The 19,033-nt window shown below is 40.7% G+C and overlaps 2 protein-coding genes across 7 annotated transcripts in view; one reads left to right on the forward strand and one right to left on the reverse strand.

The window, feature by feature from the left end:
• The window catches only part of LOC144061335 (uncharacterized), a 73,882-nt gene that overhangs the window by 8,875 nt on the left and 45,974 nt on the right, over positions 1 to 19,033 (forward strand). For 5 of the 6 annotated variants that reach the window (XR_013296165.1, XR_013296166.1, XM_077581687.1 and 2 more), the window contains exon 2: positions 14,012 to 14,143. Coding sequence is in view for 4 of the 6 variants with exons in the window: in XM_077581687.1 (XP_077437813.1) it covers positions 14,015 to 14,143 (129 nt within the window). In the remaining 2 variants the exon portion in view is untranslated. Of the gene's footprint in view, positions 1 to 11,320; positions 11,465 to 14,011; positions 14,144 to 19,033 lie in introns of those variants that run through there. The other variant, XM_077581688.1, reaches the window with a different exon arrangement.
• Positions 2,228 to 5,901, reverse strand: nkx1.2la (NK1 transcription factor related 2-like,a). Its single transcript, XM_077582702.1, has 2 exons — positions 5,709 to 5,901; positions 2,228 to 2,829 (listed from the first exon to the last, which is right to left on the reverse strand). Exons 1-2 carry the CDS (start codon positions 5,899 to 5,901, stop codon positions 2,228 to 2,230), a joined length of 795 nt encoding a protein of 264 aa, XP_077438828.1.

A 19,033-nucleotide genomic window follows, 5' to 3' on the forward strand; every position in this document is an offset into this window, starting at 1 on the left:
ACTGACTTGAAGAATATTGATGCTTATGGATGTTGTTTTTGGAACTATAGATAAATCAGATCAAATGGATGGTTTGGACGGTGGATTGATTACACAGATCTCTCCTAGCGCATGCAGGTAGAACTGAGCTCAAAAGTTTTGTGCTAACGCGTGTGAGCACTTCTTTTAGAACTTGGAGGTAAGTGATGGGAAACGGACAAAGACTGGATAAAAATGTGACCAAGAAAAAAAGAAAAAAGAAACAGATGTTTGGATGTTTCACCCTTCCGGGAACAGGATGAAGGTATCTTTTGTGGACTGTGCAACGTACTAAATGTACTTTCAGCATGCAATCATATTTCACAACATGTCAAGAGGCTTGTCGTTGTGTCCTTCCTGGTGAATCCTACCGAAGCCTTCCCGCCGTGTTGCATTGCCATTTATCCACCTCCCACCATCCTTCCCATCTGACCCGCGACCCCCAGCGGAAAGGATTCCGCTCCCCATGGACTGGAAATGCTGAAGATACCACACACACTCGCATGCCAGGAAGTCCCGAGCTCTGAATGCTCTGTTTGGGCCTCCCACCCGTTTCACTGCAAGAATACAGCAAACAACGGCTCTCCATGGAATTTTCTCACTACGACAGTAAATGCAGATGCCCGAAAACAATGTCACGCAACATCAAGGCTTAATTTGGAATGTGTTTATCCATCAAGTCTGTGGAATTCTCTATTACCAGTCTCGCAATGGGGGTCACCGATAGTGTAGCAAGGGTTCAGTGGAGTACAGAATGAGTGTGAAAGTTTATGTCTCTATGCAGTACCGGTTTTATCTGCTTTGAGCAATTCGGCTGGGCGGGCCGGTGTTCCCAGTCCTGCTAATCTCCTCTAACCTCATGATGCACAAGTGAGTGACGGCAAACTAATGTTGCATGTGGTATATCTGGCCGCGTCACGTTTTTTTTATTTATTTATTAAATTTTCTGGAAATCTACTTCGGTGGCCCGCCCAAGTATTAACATGGTGTGGGAAACACTGCTCTATAACAAGTCATGAACATTTGGGAAAAATGAAGTGAAATAGGTGAGTTTGCTTTGCATATCTACACCAATACGGCCTTTAAACTGTGACCTTCTAATATTCACCATAAGCATATGTGGGTAATTGGCAAAAACATTACCTGACAAATCCAAGAGACTATCTCTGATTCTGAAATATGTCATCACTTGAACTGGGCTTTGGATTAATTAGGTTGTAAGAATATAGTGACATCGTGTGGTGACAGAATGCAAGCACAAGATGAGGGTGGGATGATTCAATTCTGCATCAAGACACAAACCAACGTTTTCATTTTTATTAATTAAATAACACTGACATTTTTTTTTCATATAACTGAACACCAATGTGAGCTAGTTGGTTGCAATATGCCACAGTTTGTGTTACAAGATCTGTTGAATACAGTTTCAACAAACACAATGACAGACAGACATTTTTTTTTTTCAACCCACTTTGACAATGTTCATGTTTAGGAGTGGAAAGGAGGTCGATTGCCGACGATGCAGGGCGTCAGCAATATTGGTGAACGTGGGACGTGACAAAAAACTAACTTAAAGGAGGCATAATCACACCTTTTAGAGTCTTCAATGACAATAATCTGGATAGGCCTACTATAAAAAAAAAATTAAAAGTCAATTTTTGTAATATGTCCCATTTCATAAAAAGGCTTTTAGTCAAACATTTGACATACACAGTCAACAAATACATGAGTCTACACTCTAAAAAGAGAACTGTTGAACCAATTACAAATTGAATTGTTGACCAATTTAAAAAAAAATAATTGCTTCAAGTGGTATACATGATTGAATTAAGTTAAGTTTAAGTGAGTATAAGTTTGCATTAACTTAATGCAGGTGACTATATTATGTTTAATGAACTCATAATCACTTAAACTAAATATATTCACTTTGGACTAACTTAATTAAATTGTGTTTTACGAAGTGATTTTTTTTTAAGTTAGTCAACAATTAAATGTATAATAATAATAATAACATTTTATTTGCAACGCACTTTACATCTACCAGATATCTCAAAGTGCTACAATAATAAAAATGTTAAAAGAAAAAAATCTAAATAAAAGTCGCAGAGACAGATAAAACAAGTTTATAAATTAAAATGTCTGTCGAATTAAAATTTATAATCTCAAGCTTGGTTCAACAATTCTCTTTTTAGAGTGCGCAGTCCATCTCTCATAGGTGTGAATTAAAATAGGGGGGCTGCATAAATCCACTGGATATAAAAGGGTGCAGGAGCCCTCCAGTGGATGAAATGGGAGCAGCTGCGGCAGTGTGAAAGATGACATTCCCAGAGCTGAGGTTGGGGAAAGACTGGTGGAAGCCGGCCTGGCCTGAGCCGCACGTGGCCTGGCCGGGACTGATGAGCGGACTGGGGGCCGGTGGCAAGGTGCTGTCCGCGCCGGGGTTCTGCTTTTTCCACTTGGTACGCCTGTTCTGGAACCAGATCTTCACCTGAGTTTCTGTCAGACTCAAGGACAGTGCCAGGTTAAGCCTCTCGCACACCGATAGGTACCGAGTGGCCCGGAACTTGTTCTCCAGTGCCACCAGCTGTTCGTAGGTGAAAGCCGTCCGGGCGCGCCTGGGCTTGGCGCCGTTCTGGTCTTGCCGCCGCCTCTTGATGTGCGTTGACGGCGGGTCCTGCAGGGTGACACGCATTTCCTTTGCCATGTGGTCCTCCTCCTCGGGTAGGCAGTGCTTGCTCTCGGCGGTGGGGGTGATCACGAGGGGGTCGACAAGAACCGGGTGGTGGTTTGAGTGTGCAGACTGGTTATCGTCTAGTGAAGGAATGAAGAGAAAACATGAGCCCATGAAGTAACTTGCATATTTTATTAGACTTAAGTTGCACTTTTTTTCATAGCTTGACTGGTCGTGTGACTTTTACTCAGGTGGTGCTTGCATTTATTACAATTAAAGCTCAGACTTGAACGCAAAATCCTTGTTCATAATCGTTATTGAAGGCAGCGAATGAGTTGAGGTTGGATTCAAAACTTCTAACTACAGAAAAGTTTTTCTTTCAAATTTGAAATAGCTTACCTAAACTAGACTAAGTGCAATTTGTGGATAAATTGCGTGGGAATGCTGAATGCTAATAGCTGAATGTTACGGTTTGAATGCATGTGGAATGCTTATGAAGTAAATTGAGAGGTAAATTATGAAATTATGACTAGCAAGTGGAAGTTTTTCCCCCTTTCTACTGAAAATGTATATCGGCTTCAAATATCGGTTATCGGCCTCCTTGACTACTAATAATCGACATCGGTATCGGCCCTGAAAACCCCCCCCCCATATCGGTCTATCTCTACTACTTATATCTTCCAGTCCCACATTTATTCTTGGGTTCTTTTTTTTTTTTTTTTTTTTTTACACATAAGGTCACTTGGGCATCAGGGTGAACGTGACCAACGGATGACATTGCCGAATGGACAGCTCCAGCAGGCAAACCTGTTAAGTCCCCCCCCCCCCCCCCCCCACAATCTTATTTATCATGTGAAAGTGGACATGCAGAAGTAAACTTCCTGAAGTGTTGGTGGTGGTGGGACTCTGCTACTAATCCTTCAATAATTTATCAGCAGCAGATAGCGCCTCAAATGTCATGTTGCGGAAAGAAATCCCGCCTAAATCCAGCCACGCCGTCTCAGCCGTGACGTGCTAATGGATTTCATATTTGCCCGCGGGTCGATAAATGTCATCTATTTAAGAGGGGTGGGGCGGGTGGGGCAGTTCGAATCGAGCGATTTTTGGGATCAGACATGGCTGGGGTGTGGGGGTTTGTACCTGCAAGGTGCTGCGAGGAGATATGCAGGATGCGGTAATGGGATATCGATCAAAGCGTCCTCAATGGGACGATTTAAACAATTATCTCAGCCTGCCTGCCCCAATGCCAATCACACTGCCGGGGCTCTGGGATACAAGCCTTTGTGGCTTCCTTGAAAGAGAACTAACCGTGGAAATTAGGGGAAGGTCATACAAAGATGACTCTGATTTAATTGGAAAAAGACAGCTTTAGCTTAACTCTGCTCACTTCCTGCAAAAAGTCTTTCTTTTATAAACAGTCTTCTCAATTTTTTTTATCCAGGATAATTAGATGCTCGTCTGTGTTTTTGTCTGCATCTGTTGTGTTGACTAATATAGGACACAATTGAGAGCTGTTTTTTTTAGTAGCATTAAGCCCTAGAATATTGTTGTAATTATTTTTCACTTGAACAATCACAATATCAACTAGACTAAGTGCAGATTCTGAAGAAATTGCGTGGGAATGCTGAAAGCGGAATGCTAATAGCAGAATGGTAAGATTTGAATTCATGTAGAATGCTTATGAAGTAAATTGAGAGATAAATTATGAAATGTGTATTGAAATTAACGTTAAATTGTGCAAATAATGTAAGTAATGTGGAATCAGATGATATATACCCCGGGAGACGTGAATTTTTGAAGCAAGTTGAGAATTTGTAAAGTGTAAATGGGAAGTATTATGTGGGAGTTTCTACGCGGCAAAAAAAAAAGTGTGGAGAATAAAAATCACAATAGCATATCTAGGAATGCTTCAGCATTCCCACAATTAAAAAATATCAATATGCTCGATAACATTCGTTTTTTACTTGGGTTTCCTCCCACATTCCAAAGACACGCATGGCAGGTTAATTGAACACTGTAAATTGTTAGGTGTGATTGTGAGTGTGGATGGTTGTTTGCCTCTGCGTGCCCTGCGATTGGCTGGCAACCAGTTCAGGGTGTACCCCGCCTACTGCCCGAAGCCAGCTGGGATAGGTTCCAGTGCCCACCGCGACCCTTGTGAGGACAAGCGGTTAAGAAAATGGATTGATGGATGGATGGATTTTTTTTTTTCCTGTTGAATCGAAACCTTGACATGTCTTTTTTGTTGAGTTTTTTCTTCTTTGTTTTTGGAAAACTTTTAAATATAACTTGGGCTGCTATGCTATTAGGCTAACCTTCTCTTTGGGCCCCTTCTTGTGAACTTAATAAGTTAACCAAATCTGGGAAACATATTTTGCTTTAAACTTCAACACTACACCAACCACAATAGTAAACATGTTTAATTCAATGATTCCCAACCACCGCACCTGCAACTGCTCCGTGCGGAAGTATTATTGTTCAATTATCTTTTTTTTTAATGACGTGTGCTGTTGACCTCTTGGCCAGGTCACCCTCGTAAAAGAGATTTTGATCTCAATGGGTTTTTATCTGGTGAAATAAAGGTTGAAACGAACTATGCCACAGACGTATAGTGATAGCCAGAACAATTAATGAAATCCTCTTTCACAAGATGGCTGAATGTAATTAAACTGTCTATCGTTTTTTTGGGGTGACATTTTTGTTTGGTAGTGTTGAGAGAGATTTTTTTTTTCCTTCTAATATGAAGTATTCACCTTAACTCAATAAAGGTTGGGGGGTTAGTTAGCTTAATATTGTCATTTATCAAAACTGAAAAATAATTTTTAGCTGATTTGACAATATTTTAGACACAATTTAACACAATTTAATTATGACTTTTGTTATATTTATTTCTTGTCCATTTTCAGTCATTTCTCTGTGACTGATACACCCGTAAATAATACGACAAAATGCATCCATATGCAAGATTTATGCAATTTATTGTACAAAATGTTTCGACCGATTTATTTGTATTATTTACCTTCTTCTGTGTCGTCTCCTTCCGCGTCGATGTGCGTCTCCAAACTAGTCCTCTCCTCGTCCGCCACTCCAAACTTGGCGCGTTCGCCCGCCTTCTTGCTGTTGAATTTGTTGGGGTCCAGGATGTCGACGATCGAGAAAGAGATCTTGTGAGTGGACGTCATGGTCACTCCGCAATGCTTAGAATCCAGCATGCTTAAAAAAATAGCAGCAAACAAAAATAGACCCTTAAAACAGCAGGGGGAAAAGGGTGATGCGTAATTGCGCGCACGCAGCAGGTCCTCTCATAGTCTGGTTGCGTCTTGGAACCGGATCGGATCATCTGCACTCTCCCCTCGTCTTTCTAGTCCTGCAGGAGGGGTGTGAGTTGGCTCGCCTTTAAAGCGTCTGACCCCCACCGGCACCATGCACGTCACACAAACACTATTAGTGTTTCACACGACCCCCTAATGGGCCCCGGGTATTGCCCGATAATCACCCATATCATTAAATTCAATAATGCGCGAGCTGAAAGTAAATTGGCCACAGATGGTGCTTGGATGAATCCGAATCACCAAATTGGGATTTTTTATTTTTTGGAACCTTTATTGGTGGGGGGGGGGGGGTTCTTTACATTTTGACCTGCAGAAACTAACATTATGAAATTCTCCATAACAAAAAAATTAAATAAATTTTACTCCTTCCACACTTCTCCACAGATTAAAATCATTCGAACCGGGAAACTATTTTCTGTTTTTCTCACTTTTCCCAAGTTCCGCATTTTCCACACACACACACACGCATATAAATAAAACATTCAAGTCGAAGTGACTGTCATCAAAAAACACTCTGGGAAATATATTCCACATTCCACTAATTCCCACATTGCCAAAATTGCCAAATTTAACAGCGAGCCTTAGTCAAGGTGGAAGGAATTATGAACTGTTCCAAGTACCAGCCAGAGCAACTTAGCACAAAACAGACATCTACTGGAAAAGCCAACGAGAACATCTGAACTAAGGTTAGTCAGGGACACTTTAAATGCTGGCAGCTGTGGGCTGACTCCCATTTAATATGAGTTTAAATGTACTCTGAAAAAGAGAATTGTTGAACCAACTTAAAAAAATACTTCAATTGGTAACACAATTGAATTAAGTTAGACCAAAGTGGATATATTAAGTTTAAGTCATTACGAGTTCGTTAAACTTAATATATTCGCCTGAATTAATTTAATGCAAACTGACTCTAATCCAAAGTATTAAATGTAATGAACTCATAATTAATTAAGCTTAATATATTCACTTTGGACTAACTTAATTCAATCATGTGTCACCAATTGAAGCAAAAAAAAATTTAAATTGGTCAACAATTCTCTGCAGTGCAGTTCACATTTGTGCAACCACATTATCTCAGTTGTTTATTTGTAATCGCCCTCTCAAAAAGTCCCTCCACCCCCACCCCCCTCCAATTTATGTTGTACAAGTTATAGGTCACATTTGGTTGGGAAACCTTTGAAATGTTCTATCTTGGACTCTCTTGATATCACAAAAAAAGGAAAAACCTATTGTTTGAAAAGTGGTGTGTAGTTTGGTTTACATGCAATGTATTAAGTCGTTTACTGTATATTATTTCATAATAACCTAAACAACAATTTTTTTGCAGGTATTTCAATGTAAATGTAGCTAAATTTTTATTTTTTTTGGGTCAAAGTAGTGGAATTAATTAGATAGTTTTTGAAAGTATAAATGTGTATTTTTTCTTCTTCTTTTTTTTTTTAAATTATGTGTGAGTATGATTTTCAGGACTGATAATAATGTAGAATTGCCTGCCACTACTTATGTGAGCATTAGTAATAGTAGTTTGGATTCCTTCTTAAACAATGCTAATAACGTATTTTTGACCAACGAGAAGAATCCATGCAAACCAAATTACAGGCACACAATGGTCGGCGCTGATTGTTTTCTCACCTAAGCTGATAGATATATATTCACAATCGATGGGCTCCCCGAGTCGCTGCCATTAGTATTCAATATAAAGTGACACTGGGGTTGTTTAAAACCCTGACGCCTGATGATGGCTAAATGCTGAAACCGCCGCGGGATCAATATTCCCAGCAGGTGTCCGACACAGATAAAAACAAAACCGATGGTGACCAAGAGCGCCGTTTCAGATAGCGGGAAGCCAAACCAATTACTGCAACGGCAAAGCTTTATTTAACTCATAACCAACAACAATTTCAGTTTCTTCTAAGATAAATTCCTTAGGCAAAGTTTACCGGTTTAATCTTGTTCCAGTAAGTAGACGATGCATGATAGAGGGGGGAAAAAACGACTTCAATACATTTTTTACATATTTCTATTTAACACAGATTAATGATTTTAAAATTAATGTGCAGCTCTAATCTATTAAAGTGTGATTTTTGTAGTATTTTTTTCCTTCTTGCTATATCTCCCTGTCCTTTCTTTGTAACTGCATGGTGAATACGACCACAACATGCAAGTTAGTTTTTTTTAAATGCGGATTCTGCCTAGCAACAAGTAGGAGGGATATGATGTCACCGATTTAAAAAATAATACTAGCAATTTCGTGTATCTTTCTGTGGTAAAATTGTGTTCTAGTTTGAATGTTCAATAAAAACAGACAATCGGGCCAAATTTTTTGCATTTTTCTTCCTTTTGGCAATTTTGTCTGACCATAAAAGATGATCCTGCTCAATTATGCTGGTGTAGCACGCGTTATGAGAGGCTGACTATTTTAAATGTTAAACTGTTTAATATTAACAATGGCAAATCCTGGTTTCAGAGATGAATCTGAAATTTCACAAATCGAGAAATTAGTTTACGATCAATTTGTCGATAACTAGGCCCATCTGTAATTACTATTACAGTGATGTTATTGGAAACATTTTAAATGTGTGCCTACCACTTTCCCAGCCTTTTTTTTTCTGCCTTTTGAGAAGGTTGCTCCTACTTTTTCAAATTGAACTTCTTGGCAGAGACAGTCGGTTAATGCATTACCATAGGATGAGAATTCAAAGGAATTTCCTAGAATGTAATCTGGCTAAGTCTTTGAACACCACTTTTCTTTGGGATGCCACTTCTACATTAGCTTTTTTTTTTTTTTTTTAAGTGTGTGAGGTCCAGATTGTAGCCTTTTCTTCTGTCAGTTAGGTGTTTACACTGTTTCTGTCTTATTCTTCCCTCTGCCGCTTCCTGTGTTATCTGTGATTGGTGTTCTGCATTGAGCTCCAGCCGGTCATAACCTGGTGGACCGGTTAGCTCTGCCGTAGTTACATAGTCAAACATTTGTTAAAGCCGCCCCAACGGGGGGATTTGGGGGGGGATCCTTGCTTGTCGACATTTGCATGTGTATGGTACTCGCGCAGGCAACACTCTGGGCCTTCCATATGAATGGAGCCGGCCGCACGCTGGAGGTTTACAACTTCCTACGAGAAAGCCCAATGGCCGGACATCTGTTAGCGCGTGTGAGTGAAACAAAGGAGGACATAAAGGCCCTCGGGTCGTCTTCACACTGAGCGGGAAGAGTCTGTGCTCCCCTGCGCGGGACATCAGAGAGGGCGGAGCGGGCCCCACGTCGCACATGGCGGGGAACCGCCGAGACACACTTCCATCCAAGGCCCGTAAAGTCATCACTTGGCAGGGAGGCTGGCCCCAGTCTGCTAAACATCAGATCATTTGTCTAATGGCAGAGGAGGCATGATGAGCTGCACTTCTGTTCGCAGACTGTAGTCTCCATTGTTGTCTGCCTGAACTCTGCTGTAAATTGGGGGTCCAAACAAAGGAGCAGCAAATGTTTTGTGGGCTGTGGAGGAGATGTGTTTGAGCCTCTGTGCCAGATTCAAACTTTGTGGCTGCTCAATCACCTTCATGTTCCATGTTGGGGTCCTGATTGTCTAGGAATTGCTTTTTTTTAATGTCCTTTTTATTGATCTGTACAGTTAAAAAGTTTAAAAGCTTTAACATTTTGCATTTTTATTTTTGAAACATCAAGCTGGTTCTACTAGGGTATGCGGCGGGGCTCAGTGGTAGAGTGGTCGTCCCCCAACCCAGAGGTTGTGGGTTCGATCTCGAGCCATTGTGATCACGTTGAAGTGTCCTTGAGCAAGATACTGAACCCCCAGTTGCTTCTGATGCTGAGTCATCAGTACACAGTAAATTCTGTAGAGTAAATTTGACTCTGTTTAGAGTGGGACCGAAATAGACTTAATTTTAGAGTAGGCTAATATTTACACTTAGAAAAGAGTAAAATAAAGAATTGGGAAAAAATACATAAAAGTCACTCAAGGGTTCAGGAACGAACTCATGACCTTCTGTTTGGGAGACTGCCACACTACCACCTGAGCTAGGCTCCTTCTACTGTTTGCTTGTCTCCAAGAGACCAAAAACAATGTTTAGGTCTACAGTATATACTCTAAAACTAAATGGACCCTCTAGAGTTAGGAAGATTACAGCTGACACAAACGATATATTAACACACAGCAGGAGTTGCGGGGCTCAGGGAGTCCCGGCTGTCTCCCAAGCTGAAGGTTGTGAGTTCGTTCCTCAACCACTGAGTGACTTTTATTGATTTTTTCCCCCCAATTCTTTATTTTACTCTCTTCCAAGTGTAAATGTTACTCAAAAACGGAGTCTATTTGGTCCCACTAAATAGTCAAATTTACTCTACAGAATTTACTGTGTAGATGAATGAGCAGTCGAATGTAAAGTGCTTTTAGGGCCTTGTATGGTGGAAAAGCGCTGAAGTACCATTTACGGTAGAAACGGATGTGACGTGATTTTGACTTGGCCTTCCCCAAGTTGCACCCAACAGTTGCTATTGAATGATACGCCAGGTCGTTGTTGTCATATTGTCGTTGATAAAATAGAACACCACGTTTAGGGAAACGGTATGGGATTTTTGTTTATTTTTTATAGGTTTTAGGTGAACTAATGAATGCACGCACGCACATACACATATTCACCCACATACAAAAAATAAATAAAAATACAAAAAAATATATATATATATATGAAAAAAAAAAAAAAAAAGGGAGAGCAATGATGATGACATGTCAAATCGGTAAAATTACCGAATGAACAATACTGAGCTCTCCAGAAAAAAAATAAAAATAAAAAATAGAACACCCTGAGGTAAGTCGAGAAGAAATACGGGACATCCATACACTTTGCATTCCGCTATGATAGTTTTTTCAGACCCGAATAATGTGTGCACAGGTCCAGGTCCAGATCCGCCTTTCAACGACGCTATGTCAAGCCTCCGCTTCCCGCAGGCAAAAGGATCAAGTATGCCTGCGCCCGTTAGATGTCCTGGCGTCTCGGACGGATGGGTCCCGCAAGATATTATAAGCTAAATGCCGTATGCATCATATTCACATGCTCAAAATCTGTTTAGCCGCGTCTCCATGATGTCTGTGCGAGTAGCTGCCAGGCATCCTGCCACTCACTGTTGTGCACGTGCTGGTGTGACTCTCAGAGACAACAAGGTCAGTGGCATTGCCCGGTAATTGTCCTAACGGTTTGTGTACCTGTTGGGTGGAGGCGAGTAATGAGAGTTTTTCATTATGTGCGGGACGGGTGAGTGCGCCTGGCAGATGCTGACAGGCAGCAGATGTGGAAAGTTGGGCGGTGATTTGTACAGAGGGTCAACTGCATCGCATGGCCGATGGAGAGGGATGGAGGGAGGCGGGGGGGGGGGGGTTAAATTACGCTGAGGGACGCTGTCAGTCATGCCTCGCCCCCCCGTCAGAACAAGGTAAAGGTCAGTTCACGCACCGACGTCATCTGCGCTACCAGTACACTGTCGGCGTGTCAGCTAAGGGTCCAAACTTTTTACATCTCGGCCAGTACAGCAAGCTTTTCCTCTTGTTATTGAGCTGAGGCATGTATTTTACATTCGAGAGAGACAAAAAAATAGAGTGAATATTTGTTTGTCATGATGGAACGTGAGTGGATGAGGGAGGGTGGACCCGAAAGCAGGGAAACAGGAATCAAGGGCAACGCGTGGTACTTTTAATAAGCAGAGGGAGAAAGGTGAGCAGACAACCATGACTGGACGGGACGCGAGTAGACTGGTCGCCATGACTGGACAAGACGTCGTTTAGCTGCTGTATCGGTGATACACTGACGAACCAACTGACAAGTGAGAAATCTAAAGCGACCTGTCAGCCACAGGTCTCCGATAAGCCATGTTCTTGCAACTCACCAATGGCGTCGTGTAGAATTAGAAGTAAGCTCCGCCTGATCCTCCTGGTTACAAACGGGGTGTCCTGTGACCTTGCCCCTAGCTCTATTTGTGACCTCTTCATTCCGCTTATCAACTACTGCGATCCTCCCAACGCTGATTTGTTATCTATCACCCCCGTGATTCCAATCTGCTCAATCTTTGGTGGTAGTGCCTGAAGTCCTCATCTTGTGTCTTCCAGTGTGCCGCGTGCTATCTTTTAGCTGTCTATTTGTGTTACTTTGACGTAGAAATCAAATCAAGTGGGTTTTTTTTTTCTCCACACTTTTTCTTACTTGGGCCTGCTTGCTAGCAGTGCTGGCATCTGCAGCGGTCGTACTGTCACTCAACGTGAGCATTGATTAGCCATTGTTCTGAGAAGGTCACATCATAATTCATTAACAGTAATTACACGCGCAGTGCCACCTGCACTCTTCCCCTCGCCGAAGCGCTAAATTACGAGCGGAGCCGTCGCGTGGCTCGCGCACGGAGACAATGAAGATGTAAAAGGCGTGAGAGCTATTAGTTACATTATTTAAATGGAGCCGTTTAAACCTGGGGAGCTGTCTTTATGAAGGGCAATTAGGCACTAACGGTAATTGATAATTCCTGCTAATTACAATTAGGAAATATAAATAGTGGCTGGAGTATTTATCATCATTGCAGAGGAGCGGGGAGCCGGCATGGCGCGGGCTGGGAAGGCGTGATGGAAGGCGAAAGGATTAAGCTCCATTCATCTCCATCTAGTGCACCAACAGATTGTGTTTGTCCCTTTATATTTCGCCATTGACCGTTAGCTCTCTTTTTTTTCCCTCCTCTCTCACTTTCTGTGCCCTTGCCAAATAGTGCATAAGGTTTTTAAATTGAGGAAATCTGCTCTCAACCGCTGCAATTAAACTACAGAGTTTGAAAAACATCAAGAATACTTTTTTCTCCACTTAGTTTTATTATTCATTGTTAACACTCCCTTTCGTGTTTTCTTATTTGAGTAGTTTTAGTGTCATACGTCTAATTTCAATTTCTACTTCAAGCATTCCATTTTGTAAGCAGTTGACCCTATTTTGGGGCCAGGACCCCCCCCCCCCCCCCCAATCGTTTCACAAAAGCAGAAAACATGATTTTCTGCACCAATCATTCTGTCACCCAGCACCGGTTCTCATTCCAGATTAAATTTTGGGCCATCACCTCTAATTGGATGCCTCATTTGACCTTTGAACCTGCTATCTTGCGGATAAAAATGCCGGGTTCCTGTCCTGTTTGCCTCCACAATGACCTTTTTCGTCATTCAGGCTCTGGAAGCGCCGCAATGCAAAGCTAACGGCGTGCGATTGATCGCCGCCATGGCGTTCCCCTCCAGCAGGCGTCCCCTCCAACGACGTCGAGGTTCTTCAAAGGGACACAGCAGGCAGATTTAAAATACAAATACGCTGCTGCCTTAGCTGAGCAAACGCAAGGGGGATGTTGCCATTGTACTGTCAACATGTCGTCTCAGAGGTTGGCGTTTTATTGCTTTATTCACGAGGAATTTACATGGATTGTGTCGTCCAGATTGGGTTGTTCTCTTCTATGTGCCCTTCTGTTCCTCATGTATGCAAATACACACTCACCATAAATACACTGGGAACGCCTACGGGCCAGCGCGTGCAATTAGCCATCAGCTCACTTGCTGCCCCTATAGAAAATGACTCAAGTCATTAAAAAATGCTGAATTTTCACAGAATTCAACATTTTCATTGTCTTTTTTTTGGGCTTTCTTTTGTTTACCTGGTTCACTTCCTGTCCCCTCCCGTGGTGGTCTTCAAATTGGGCCCCTGCACTGTGACTATCACAAGCCCCACCCCTGCTCTCCCTGTGGATGACCCCCCCCCCCCCCCCCCCCCCTCCCTCCTTTAGCGGCGGCTGGTAATTGCTACAGTGAGATGTGGATCAGTGGAGCTGCCCTAATCAATAAAGTCTTCATCAGCTATTTCCCCTGATGATTCTCCTCATTTCTGCCTTAATTGTTCTTTTTCATCCAACAAGCTCTGCACCGTTAATGTGTGAACGTGTGTGTGTGTGCGTGTATGTGTCTCGACGGACAAACAGTTAATGGAGGCCGAGCTGAGGGAACCATACGATGACTGTGACCTCCGTGGGAACAAAATGAGGGCTGATCCTGCCTCAGACTTCCCAGAGAGAAGCTTCATGACCGATGCCAGAGCTGTCCCAAAATCAGAGGTAGACTTAAATTGTGTGAAAAAAGTACTACAATTAGTTGTAAATCCAAAATAAGTTAAAAAATAAAAAAAATTAAAAAGAGGACACAAAAAATTCATATTAACAATTTAATTCAAAGTAGTGATCCACATAATTAAATATTTTTGTGAATATCACACAAACAAAAACTTCAATAACTGTAAAGGTTTGACTTGTTTCAGGGTTTTTCCTGGCTCAAATTGAGGCAGAGGTGGTATCATCCTGACTATGATGGGTGACTACCGATACCAGGTATCGGTGCCAATACCAGTCTTATTTTAAGGTATTGGTACTCACGGCGGTGACCGACCTGGGACAAGAAATGAGAAATTCTAAGAATATAAAGTTGCCATTAAGTTCATGCAAATGTAAGGAAAAATACTACATTGGGATATTAAGGTCTTTAAAAAAAAAAATCATCTGTCATTTATGGGTGGGGTATTTTATATACTAGTGGTATCGGTATTTTGTATCAGTAGCGGTGACTACTCAAGAGTTGCGTATCGGTTGGGAAAAAAGTGGTATTGAACATCCCTAATCCTGACCATGCGCCATGACGTGCATGTATTCTCTAAATTCAACTGACTCGCTTTAATTTTTTACAGGCAAGATATAATTCCATATTTCAATAATAAGAATAATAGTTCCAATAAGAATATGACTATTATCATGTTAAAAAAGCATTCATTCGTTATCAGTCACTCAGGCCGGAGGTAGCGAGCAAATAACGTGGAGGTGGCCGCCTCTGAATTTTGTACACAGGAAAAACCCTGGTCATACTTAATTACGTAATTTTTTTTGGTGCATTTCTAAGTCTAAATGGCTTTTGTAATTCATGTAGAAAAATAATAGAATAATATAAGTCATAGAAACATATTATGTCCTTCACTGTCCAGGTTTGAATTTTAGGGTTTTTGTCTTTGAGAATATTCCAAATTGTATAATATATTCCTCCCCTGTGGATGGTCATCGAGCTAGGCTCGGTGGGTCAAAATGTTAAAAAAAACAACCGTACTACTGAATTTTTACACCACTGTCAACTACAGGACAATTAACCTAAGTCACACTTAATTCCTCTCTGACAGTGTCAATCGAAAGGAATTCGATTTTATTTATAAAGGCCCAAAAAAGGCTACATGTCTTGCATTGAGTCTTATCAGATTGTTCCTAATAAAGTGACATTTAAGTGTATTTTCCAAATTTTTCCTTCCGCTCCCCTGTGACTTTCATCCCCGTTCCGTTTCGGCCCACAACTCCAGCGGAGAATCGGAAATGATTGCAGTATAATAATTGTGTTCCTTTAGCACTTATTGCCCTTCTGTGCCAGTAAAACGGTGTGGGACCGCCGTTGTCCCCGGGGGGGAGGGGGTCGCCGTCTTTCACAGGACCCGCTCGCCGGGCTGTCTGGCTCTGCAGGCATCGCCCGCTCATGTGAAGAGGCGGGTTAGAGTGGGTTAACTCATTTTTTGTCATTAAGCTAAAAAAAATACAGATATAATTACAGTAAGGCTGATCTTTCAGATCAAGGGCAGTTCCAATTGGGACATATAGGGGGCAGTAATGACAGTACCTCCGTTTTAAATAAGTGTCATCCTACCTCATGAAATCTGAGGAAAACAATTTCGGTCAAAACAAATATTCAGAATACAGCTATGTAAATGGCGTTGTTGTAAATGCCCCAGATTTCATTGCAGCCATAAAACTTGAAATCTCTCTCCAGCAAAATGACAGTAATAGAGGTAGCCCACTGAGTTCTCAGTGCTTCGTGATCTGAAATTTTTGCCCTTATAAAGATAATGATGCTCAACTCTGATTGGCGCTACCTGTTTCTAATATTCTGGTTGCTTCTCCTGTTCAGTTAAGACTTTTAGTCACGCTCAAGAAAGGTCGATGCACATTAAGAATTCTTCACTAAATACTCGAAAAGGGCCTCCATCAATAATTCTGGCAAGTTGGAAAAAAAAAAAGGCTCATCTGCCCGAGGGGCCGTTGCTCATTAGCGGCTCCTAATAAGATATGACTGGACATTCCAGGGAATTAATAGTGGGGAGCCATTCCCTTTAACCTTATAGATTTTTGCACTTCACACTAGAAAGAAGCCTTTTTCCTTTCTCAGTCATCTTTTTTTTTTTTTTTTTTTAAATTCACTTTGAGTAAACATTTGGCTTGTTTTACTTAAATTTGGACACACAGTCGCTTAAAATTAGGGCCGGGTTTAAGAAATGTAATAATCAATATAAAATCGATTTTCCTTTTCCAGCCTGATATCGATTCATAAAACCATGAATCGATTATTTTATGATATCTCTTTTTTTCCCTTAAATTTATAAGAAAATTAAATTTTAAAGGCCAATTTTTTTGTTTGACTGTTTTCTTGATATTTACTGTTCATATGAATTTAAAAGTATTTTCTTACATTTATGAAAGACTTGACTTATTGTACTGTACTTAAAGACAATTCATAATATTTTATGATAATATTTTATAATTTCATATAAATTAGGGCCGGGTTTAAAAAATGTAGTAATCAATATAAAATTGATTTTCCTTTTCCAGCCTGATATCGATTCATAAAACCATGAATCGATTATTTTATGATATCTCTTTTTTCCCTTAAATTTATAAGAAAATTTAATTTTAAAGGCCAATTTTTTTGTTTGACTGTTTTCTTGATATTTACTGTTCACATGAATTTAAAAGTATTTTCTTACATTTATGAAAGACTTGACTTATTGTACTGTACTTAAAGACAATTCATAATATTTTAAATTTATATTTGCAATTATTGAATTTGAATCATGAAAATATTTTCATAATGTTTGTGTAACACTTTGAGTGATTATAACACTAAATCATTTAACCTAATTACTTCCGCCTCAAAATTTAATGTTTGTGGAGTTTTTGTCATGTCCTTGTCCTTGATATTTAACAAGTCATATCGGATTGAGGTGAAGTGAATCGAATTGAATCGGGAAAAAAACGAAATCGAACTGAACTCTTGTGAATTGAAATCGAATCGATTGAGGAAATTTAAATTGATAACCAGCCCTACTGAAAAGATTATAACCACCGCAACGTGGATGCTAGTGTCGATTGTAGAATGGAACATTTAATTATCTTTGTTTAAGAATTGTTCATTATTTGCTAAACTACTGCTTGTTGTGAAGCCCGCTGACACGTACTCATCCGTAGTGTCACTTATTTGTAAAGTAAGCTGCCACTTTATATATTTTAGCGTAGTCCAATAACTGTCCATTAAGTGATGTTTTTGTATCTTGCTTTTGAATTCGGCTGTCTTTGTCAAAAAAGCTTCTTTTTTTTTCCGCTATTATGCTTATGAAAGCATCTTTAGAATGCACTTTTGCACCATCGTTCAGAGTGTTTAATAGATAGCTATACTTTATGGCTCCCCTGAGGATAATTAGGGAAATTAAGTCTTAAATCACTGACCAAAAAAAGGTCTAATTTGACCCATTCAAGTGCAGAAAAGCTTGAAGTCTGTCACGGCGGTGATGAATATGCCCCTCTCGCTTTTGCCTCTTTGTGTGCCTCGATGATGATTTATAGAAGCTTTATGGTTGTTGACTCGCCGAGGCTTTATGGGGAAAATGAGATGTGAGTTGTCTTACAGCCGGGCCACTCGTCTCCTTCGGTAAGCGACAATAGATTGTGCGAGAGAGGGGGGGGTGGGGCTCCTTTATCGACACATCCCATTACTGAGGTCTTCACGTTTTACGGCCATTTCCATAAATTCTGGCCCCAGGGACAATCTCCTGGCCTGCGTGGGGCTGATGGGGAGATCATATTGGGACTGTCGTTTGACGCTTCAGCACACACACACACACACACACACACACACACACACACACACACACACTTGCGCGTCCACCTCCACTCAGTGATGGAGGCCGTCCCTCCCAGTGTTGAATGAGTTTACAGATGATGAGAGTCTTAGTTCAGGTCAGTGTGTATTTACAGCTCAGTGACTTCGCTCCGTCGGTTTGGAAAGCAAACAGAGAGGGTTAAGGTTAACCGATCAGACCTCTGGGAGCAATCAGGCAGGGTGGCGGGAGGGTGCGAGGGGGGGAGGTGGGAGCGCCATTGTCCTCCCATCAACACTGCACTATTAATCCATTACAAGCAAGCTTTAACTTACTGGTCAATTATAAGACAAACGGCTGAATAAAGTATAGAGGGAAGACAAGGCAAGGAGTTCTATGCAGCTTTAGATCTAGTAGTATATTACGATTAGCTCTCTCCCAGTTTGCTAGTGGCTGAATAAGCTGTAAATAACACGTCAAAAATATTTTTGGGTTTTGTTGGTACAAATAATTACATGTAAATTCTGCAAATATTCCCACCTATTTTTTATTTTATTGCAGAATTTGAATTTTCTTAACAAAAATGAGCGCACAATATTTGCATCAAATCCTGAGTAACAGACACATTTCAGAATATCATTTCAGTGGTTGTTAGCGGGCCCTCCAGTGGACCAAATTAGCAACAACACTTAATTTTAGTGAAAAACTAGAGAATGCCATTTCTGTAGACATTGCATGTGAAGGCTGTAAAGCTGAATGAAAACCTGCGGAATTATTTGGAATGATATTGCATGACGTGAAATGATATACAATCACCCGGAATGAGCTGAACATGCAAAAATTGGAATGCTTTGAATTCATACAGAAATCTAGAAGCAGTTGAAGAAAAATAGCACAAACATAAAAATAAAGTAGCAGAAAACAAGTTAATTAACAATTTTTATTGCTTTTGCTTTTTAGTCCTGATTGAGGACAAATTGCAACCACATTAACAGTCATATTGTTAAAAATAAGAATAAAAGGCATTATGTTTGTGAAGGCAATTTTTATG

Source organism: Vanacampus margaritifer, chromosome 12, assembly GCF_051991255.1.
Source record: "Vanacampus margaritifer isolate UIUO_Vmar chromosome 12, RoL_Vmar_1.0, whole genome shotgun sequence".
NCBI classification, from domain to species: Eukaryota; Metazoa; Chordata; class Actinopteri; order Syngnathiformes; family Syngnathidae; genus Vanacampus; species Vanacampus margaritifer.

Bases quoted from the DNA above. Each gene is read 5' to 3' on its own strand.
- nkx1.2la (XM_077582702.1), bottom strand. From the start codon at position 5,901: ATGCTGGATTCTAAGCATTGCGGAGTGACCATGACGTCCACTCACAAG. The intron at 2,830-5,708 runs GTAAATAATACA...TTCCTTCACTAG, and splicing joins AGGAGACGACACAGAAGAAG to ACGATAACCAGTCTGCACAC.